This window comes from Hylobates moloch, unplaced genomic scaffold (assembly GCF_009828535.3).
Source record: "Hylobates moloch isolate HMO894 unplaced genomic scaffold, HMol_V3 SCAFFOLD_12, whole genome shotgun sequence".
Lineage (NCBI taxonomy): Eukaryota > Metazoa > Chordata > Mammalia > Primates > Hylobatidae > Hylobates > Hylobates moloch.
The window spans coordinates 34,649,416-34,657,739 of NW_026652287.1; the positions used below are offsets into that span (position 1 = coordinate 34,649,416).

Below are 8,324 nucleotides of genomic sequence, written 5' to 3' on the forward strand. Positions count from 1 at the left end.
AAAAATAAATGTTATTGTGTATATTTAAAGTGTACAATATGATCGTATGCGATGTATATACATAGGACAATGATTACTATAGCTGAACAAATTAACATATCCATCATCTCACATAGTTACCCATTTTCCTCCCCTGTGGCAAGAGCAGCTATAATCTACTCATTTAGCAAAAATCCACGGCTGGGCGCGGTGGCTCAGGCCTGTAATCGCAGTACTTTGGGAGGCCGAGGCTGGTGGATCACCTGAGGTCAGCAGTTGGAGAGCAGCCTGACCAACATGGTGAAACCCCATCTCTACTAAAAATACAAAAATTAGTTGGGCATGGTGGTGCACGCCTCTAATCCAGCTACTCAGGACGCTGAGGCAGGAGAATCACTTGAACACGGGGGGCAGAGTTTGCGGTGAGCCTAGATCGTGCCATTGCACTCCAGCCTGGGTGACAGAGCCAGACTCCATCTAAAAAAAACAAAAAAAAGAAAGTTTCTTCTCCTCTACGTGTCCATGCAGTCTCATCATTTAGCTCCTACTTGTAAGCAGGAACATGCCATATCTGGTTTTCTGTTCCTGCTTTAGCTTGTAAGATCTTATTCTTTTTTATGGCTACGTAGTATTCCATGGTGTATATGTACCACATTTTCTTAATCCACTCTATCACTGATGGACATTTAGGTTGATTCCATGTGTTTGCTATTGTCAATAGTGCTACAATGAACATACATGTCCATGTGTCTTTAAACAGAATGATTTATATTCCTTTGGGTACACACACTGGGGCCTATGAGAGGGTGGAGAGTGGGAGGAAGGAGAGGATCAGAAAAAAATAACTAATGGGTACTGGGCTTAATACCTGGGTGATTAAACAATCTGTGTGACAAACCCCCATGGCGCACGTTCACCTACGCAACAAACCAGAACATACTGCACGTGTAGCCCCAAACTGAAAAGTTAAAAAAAGAAAAATAAATATTTCCTCATAAATTAATAAATGAAGCCCTAAAAAATGTTCTATTAGATAATGTTAAGTACAGACATTTTTGTTATAAATACATAATATACAAAGAAATCTATGTATAACATGATTAAAATGACCATAAGAACATAGATCCTAAGTATGGCAAATATTAGTGGGGTGGGGTTAGGGAAAGCGTTGTTTTTAACTTACACCTATTAGAGTTGGGAATGCGTTCAGGCTTACAGGCACGACTGGGATCAGATTGGGCAAGTTCTCACAGGCGGGCCAGAATTAGGATGCAGGGTCTAGGCCACCCCTGAGAGGGGGTGAGGGCAAGAAAATGGCCCCAGAAGCCGGGCGCAGTGGCTCACCCCTGTAATCCCAGCACTTTGGGGGACCAAGGCGGGCAGATCATGAGGTCAGGAGATCGAGACCATCCTGGCCAACATAGTGAAACCCCGTCTCTACTAAAAATACAAAAATTATCTGGGAGTGGTGGTGCGTGCCTGTAATCCCAGGTACTCGGGAGGCTGAGGCAGGAGAATCGCTTGAACCCGGGAGGCGGAGCTTGCAGTGAGCCGAGATCGCGCCACAGCACTCCAGCCTGGCAATAGAGAGACTCCGTCCAAAAAAAAGAAAGGAAGGAAGGAAGGCAGGAAGGAAAGAAGGAAGGGAGGGAGGGAGGGAGGGACGGAGGGAGGGAGGGAAGAAGGAAGGGAAGAAAGAAAGAAAGAAAAAACGGCCCCAGAGAAGGACCCCAGCCAGAGCCTATTCTCTGAGCTCAGTGCCTCCTTGAATCCCGCTCCTGCCCCTCAGACCCAGCGCACCGGGTCCCTCCCCCGAGAGCAGCCAGGAGGGACTGTGGGATCAGAACCTGCGGAGGCGCGGGAGCTGGGCACCGCCCGTCCTTCGGAGGGAGGGTGGAGAGAGAGTGCAGTGGTGCCAATTGCTCTCGCTGCGTCAGGGGTTCCAGATAACCAGAACCGCAAATGCAGGCGGGGGTGTCCCAGAGTCGGCTCCGCCTGCACCCCAGGGCGCTGGGGCCGGGCATGGGGCGGGGGGTGGTATAAGAGGACGGCCCAGCAGAGGGCTGGAGATCTTGGATCCCAGCTGTGTGCCAGCCCCGGTCCGAACGTGGATCACATCAGATCCTCTCGAGGTGAGAAGAGGCTTCATCAAGGGTGCACCTGTAGGGGAGGGGGTGATGCTGGCTCCAAGCCTGACTCTGCTCCCGAGAGGTAGGGGCTGCAGCCTGGACTCCCGGTCCTGAGAAGTGAGGGCCTGGAAGTCTGCAATTTGGGGCCTTTTAGGGAAAAAGGAACTAGAGAGTCAGAAGTTTGGGTTCCACAGGGAGGGGCAAGATCGGAGCCTAGATTCCTGGGTCTCTAGGGGTCTGAAGAACAGGAATTTTGGGTCTGAGGGAGGAGGGGCTGGGGGCCTGGACTCCTGGGTCTGAGGGAGGAGGGCGATGAGGGTCTGGACCTCTGGGTCTAAGGGAGGAAGGTGCTAGGGTCTGGACTCCTGGGTATGAGGGAGGAGGAGGTTAGGGGTCTGGACTTCCGAGTGTGAGGAAGGAGAGGCCAGAGAAAGAGGGATTTCTGGGTCTGAGGGAGGAGGGGCTGGGGGTCTCGACTCCTGGGTCTGAGGGAGGAGGGCGATGAGGGTCTGGACTCCTGGGTCTGAGGGAGGAAGGTGCTAGGGTCTGGACCCCTGGGTCTGAGGGAGGAAGGTGCTAGGGTCTGGACTCTTGGGTCTGAGGGAAGAAGCTGCTAGGGTCTGGACCCCTGGGTCTGAGGGAGGAGGGGCTGGGCCTGAATGCTTTCTCCTTCTCAGCTCCAGCAGGAGAGGCCCTTCCTCGCCTGGCAGCCCCTGAGCGGCTCAGCAGGGCACCATGGCAAGATCCCTTCTCCTGCCCCTGCAGATCCTACTGCTATCCTTAGCCCTGGAAACTGCTGGAGAAGAAGGTGAAAGCTGGACTGGGAAGCCTGACCTCACCTCGGGGCCCCCACTGACCCTCTCCAAGGAGTCCCTGAGTCAGAACTCCTCCCTCCTCAAACAGCTTCCATCCTGGGAGGACCAGACTGTCGGCTGAAGCCCCCGCTCTTCCTGCTTCTGCTGACTCGGGGGGGTCTCTGTCCCCTCCAGGCCCTGCCTCCTGTGCTCAGTGTCTCTCTGTGGTTCCCCCGATAAGATGCACCTCCTGGGTTTCTGAGTGGGCTCCCTCTGTCTCTATCCCTGTCTCTTGCTTTCTCCGTATTTCTCCATGCATTTTCGTCTGCCTCTCTCCATCTCTGACTCCGGGAATCCCTGAGGTGCAGCCTCAGCCTTCCCCTGATGCTAGCTACCCACATGCTCCTCCATGTCTCCATCCAGCCCAGGGTGACAAGATTATTGATGGCGCCCCATGTACAAGAGGCTCCCACCCATGGCAGGTGGCCCTGCTTAGTGGCAATCAGCTCCACTGCGGAGGCGTCCTGGTCAGTGAGCGCTGGGTGCTCACTGCCGCCCACTGCAAGATGAAGTAGGTGCCGCCCAAGGCTCTGCTGGAGGTGTGCCAGCGTCTCCAACTCACTATGGGGGTGGAGGGGCAGCCTTTCTGTGCCTACGGCTCTATCCTCCTCTCTGGGGCTCTGTCCCCCTCTCTCCCTGGCTCTCTGTCTCCTTCTCTCTGGGTCTCTGTCCCCCTTTCTCTCTGGATCTTTGTTCCCCTCTCTCTGTGTCTCTGTCCCCCTCTCTCTCTGGGTCTCTGTCCCCCTCTCCCTGGGGCTCTGTCCCCTTCTCTCCCTGGCTCTCTGTCTCCCTTTCTCTGGGGCTCTGTCCCCTTCTCTCTCTGGTTCTCTGTTCCCCTCTCTCTGGGTCTCTGTCCCTCTCTCTCTGGATCTCTGTTCCCCTCTCTCTGGGTCTCTGTCCCTCTCTCTCTGGATCTCTGTCCCCCTCTCTCTCTGGGTCTCTGTTCCCCTCTCTCTGGGTCTCTGTCCCCCCCCCTGGGTTTCTGTCCCCACCCTGTCCCCCAGGTCTTTGCACACCCTCTCTGTCACAGTGTCTCTTCTGAATCTGTGAATGTCACTCTCTCCTCCCAGTGAGTACACCGTGCACCTGGGCAGTGATACGCTGGGCGACAGGAAAGCTCAGAGGATCAAGGCCTCGAAGTCATTCCGCCACCCTGGCTACTCCACACAGACCCATGTTAATGACCTCATGCTCGTGAAGCTCAATAGCCGGGCCAGGCTGTCATCCACGGTGAAGAAAGTCAGGCTGCCTTCCCGCTGCGAACCCCCTGGAACCACCTGTACTGTCTCCGGCTGGGGCACTACCACGAGCCCAGATGGTAGGTGGCCTCAGTGACCCAGGAGTCCAGGCCCCCAGCCCTCCTCCCTCAGACCCAGGAGTGACCCAGGAGTCCAGGCCCCCAGCCCTCCTCCCTCAGACCCAGGAGTCCAGGCCCCCAGCCCCTCCTCCCTCAGACCCAGGAGTCCAGGCCCCCAGCCCCTCCTCCTTCAGACCCAGGAGACTGAACAACAGCCCTTCTGGTCCTCGCCCTCATCCTCTCTGGCTAATAGCTCTCCCTGCTCCTCCCTGCAGTGACTTTTCCCTCTGACCTCATGTGCGTGGATGTCAAGCTCATCTCCCCTCAGGACTGCACGAAGGTTTATAAGGACTTACTGGAAAATTCCATGCTGTGCGCTGGCATCCCCAACTCCAAGAAAAACGCCTGCAATGTGAGACCCTCCCCCACAATTCCTCCCCAGTCCTGGGTACCTTGTCTGCATGCCTCAGGGACAGAGCTTGTCCCCAGTGACTGGGCACCAAGCCCGGCCTTGCCCTCCCCCCAGGCCTGGCTTCCTCAGCTTTTTTCACCTCATTTTCTGCCTAGATCAGGGGTGGGAGTTTACTTAGGGGCCGATGTGGCCCTGGGGATAGGACAGAGAGTTTAACAGGGGTGAGAAAGTGGGGGTGGGACCAGGGAATGAGACTGAGCTGTTGGCCCCAGGCCCAAACCTTAAGGGGGCACTGAAAACCTCATGATTGAGATAAATCATAATGCAATATTTAAAAATAACAATTCATGCAGAAGTCTACAATGGACAAAATGTCGCCATTTTAAATAAAGAGCAGGTGGATCTTACTGAATTTTCCCTTGCTGTAGGCACCAGTGTGGCTCAGCACAGCGCTGTACTGGCACTGTCTTCATTTAAAATGTGGATACCATGCCCATCATGCAGTTTTATGCATTACATTTGATTTCGCTAAGTACTGCATTGAAGTATTATGTATTACAGTTACTGAGATTTTGTGCCTGAAGCCGGTGACTCACTCACCTGACCCTGGCTCTGGTCCCGGGGAAAACACTCTTTCCCTCCACCTCCTCTCTGTTCCCTCTTCCTGGCCTTTTGTCATCCCCTCTGTTTCTGAACAGTCTTCCCACATCTCTCTTTGTGGCACAATTTCATTTCATTCTTTTCCTCTTTGTTTTTTCTGTGTGTTGAGCTAGCTTGTTCTCTCTCCCTTGCTCTCTCTCCACGCCCTCCTCTCTGCTCTCTGTCTTCTCCCTCTTTCTCTTGCTTCTCTCTCTCTCCTCCCCTCCCTCTCTCTCCTCTCCCTGCCCGCTGCTCTCTGTTTTTTCCTCTCTCTGTCTCCTCTCTGGCCCTCTCCTCTTTCTCTCTCTCCCCCACTTCTCTGTCTCTCTTCATCTCTCTCCCTCTTCTCTCCTTGCCCCCTCCTTTCTACTCTGTCTCTCTTTCTCTTTCTTCTGTCTCTCTCCTCTTCCCACCTGCTCCCCCATCTCTGTCTTTTTTTCTCTCTCTTTATTCTCCTCCTCTTTTCCAGTCTCTCTCTCCTCTCCCCACCCCCGCCCCATCTCTCTCCCCACACCTTCCCCCTCCCCCTTTCTCTTTGTCTCTCTCTTCTGCCTCTTTCTTCTGCACCCCCATCTCTCTGTCTCTCTCTTCTCTTCCCACACCCTCCCCCTCTCCCTCATCTCTTTGTCTCTCTCTCCTCCCTCCTTCTTTTCCACCTCCATATCTCTGTCTCTTTCTCTCCCCATACCCTTTCCCTCTTCCTTATCTCTCTTTGTCTCTCTCTCCTTTCCCTCTTTCTTCTCCACCTCCAACCCTCTCTGTCTCTCCACACCCATACTCCTTGCTCACATCTGCACCTTCAGCTCTCAGGGGATGTGGGATGGTGAGTGTTAGGGATAGAGGAGATGGGAGAGAGATGACTGTCCTAGAGAATAGGATATTCCCCTTCTTCCCTGGTGACGGCCAGTTTCATGAATGTGCAAGCTCTGCACTGACACAGAGCCCCACACTCAGAAGGGTCTCAAACTTAGTCTAATGCATTCCTGTTGTTGTCTTGAAATTCTTAATAATTTTTGAACAAAGAGCCCTGCATTTTCATTTTGCACCAAGCCCTGTAAATTATGTAACTGGTCTTGACCCTGGTCTCCAAGACCATCGTGTCCCCCTTTCCTGCGCCACAGGGCATGCATCCACCCCTTGGAGGTGATGTTCCTTCTCCCACTAACTTGGAGCAGGGTCCTTAACATTGGAAAATAAAGAGTGGTCTGATCCTGGAAGCCCCACCCCTTCTCTGCAATTGGTCTCATTGGCCAAGGGTCAAACCAGTGTCTTCAAAGGACCTAGTGTGTCCCTAGCACTAGCTCTCCCATTGGTCCTCAGAGACGATGAGTCTCTTCTCATTGGCTGTGGTGGAAGTCCATAATCTGCAAGACAAAGACCGATAACCGAGGAATGTGTGAGAATGAGTTGGACTTTGTTCTGAAGCCAAAGTTAATCTCCGGCTCTATTCCCTCTAGGGTGACTCAGGGGGACCGTTGGTGTGCAGAGGTACGCTGCAAGGTCTAGTGTCCTGGGGAACTTTCCCTTGCGGCCAACCCAATGACCCAGGAGTCTACACTCAAGTCTGCAAGTTCACCAAGTGGATAAACGACACCATGAAAAAGCATCGCTAACACCGCACCAAGAGTTAATTAACTGTGTACTTCAAACAGAAAATGCATAGGAGAAAGGACGCTGATGACCTATAAAGTCATATTTGACTTTACCTTTCCTCAAAGATATATTTAAACCTCATGCCCTGTTTATAAACCAATCAAATTGGTAAAGACCTAAAACCAAAACAAATAAAGAAACATAAAACCCTCAGTGCTGGAGAAGAGTCAGTGAGACCAGCACTCTGAAACACTGGAACTGGACGTTCGTACAATCTTTATGGAAGACCATTGGTCAACGTACACCGAGACCCTTATTCACTGCCTTTGACCTAGTAACTCTAATCTTAGGTTCTTCCTAAGATTAGGAAGAAGGAGAGAGATTAGGGGAGGAAGGAGGAGAGAACAGGACTTCATCAGCGTGGGAAGGGGTGTGAAAGTGTTTCTGAGCATCTCACGAGTGACAAGTGAGGAGGGAGGCTGGCGGTTTTCAGAGGGATTGGGATGACAGTAGACAGGACACAGGGGTCCCACAGGGGTCTGCCAGAAGTGAGCAAACAGTGCTGGAGGAAGATGGTGGCACCTGCTCCCCAAGAAGGGAGGGAAAGGAACCTCGTTCGGGAAGGGGGTAGGATGAGGGAGGAGTCCTCTGTGACTCAGAGCCTGGCCACACCCCCAGCCATCTAACATCAAAGATCCTCTGTGTGGTCACACCTCAGACGCTGCTGACCGAGGAGCCACTCCAGCCCAGGGCACGCCCTCCTACCTGTTCTTCCTGTTTTTCTCCCAGAATTCCCTCCCCACCAACATCCTCCAGATCCTTCCCCTCCTTATCTCATCTCCCTCTGAGTCTCTCCTAACCCAGGTGCCCCAGCCCTGTCATATTGCAGAAATTCTGCAGCCGCTAATTCTGATTCTCCCATATAGGAGGCTAACACAGAAAACACAGGAGCCCAGGCCCCCAGCCCCTCCTCCCTCAGACACAGGAGTACAGGCCCCCCCCCCCAGCCCCTCCTCCCTCAGACCCCGGAGTCCAGACTCCCCCCAGCCCCTCCTCCCTCAGACCAGGGTCCAGATCCCCAACCCTCCTCCTCAGACCAGATCCGGTCCCCAACCCTCTCCTCAGACCAGGGTCACCCTCAGACCCAGGAGTCTAGGTCCCCAGCCCCTTCTGTTTCTGGGCCTGTCAAGTTTAAAGAATGTCAAACATTTCCGACCAGTCATTGCCCTGATGTTTTAGCAACATTTTCTCTCTCTTCTGCAAGCCACTCCAACATTCAATCTAGAATTTTAAAAAGTAACGGAACATTGCATTTGCGCTAAGTCAGCCCGGAGATCCCTGGCCTTGGCCCTCTGCTCTCCTACATGCAAGCTACAGGTAGATTGGTTTGCAATGATTGAGATGGTACTAATGTTGATTTT

General features: G+C 53.1%; 1 protein-coding gene across 1 annotated transcript; it reads left to right on the forward strand.

Annotated features, from left to right (window-relative positions):
- Window positions 1-2,843: 2,843 nt before the first annotated feature.
- Window positions 2,844-7,110, forward strand: KLK7 (kallikrein related peptidase 7). The gene is made up of 5 exons (XM_032169081.2): window positions 2,844-2,916; window positions 3,326-3,473; window positions 4,033-4,280; window positions 4,535-4,671; window positions 6,768-7,110. Exons 1-5 carry the CDS (start codon window positions 2,844-2,846, stop codon window positions 6,921-6,923), a joined length of 762 nt encoding a protein of 253 aa, XP_032024972.1. The 3' UTR covers window positions 6,924-7,110.
- Window positions 7,111-8,324: the final 1,214 nt, after the last annotated feature.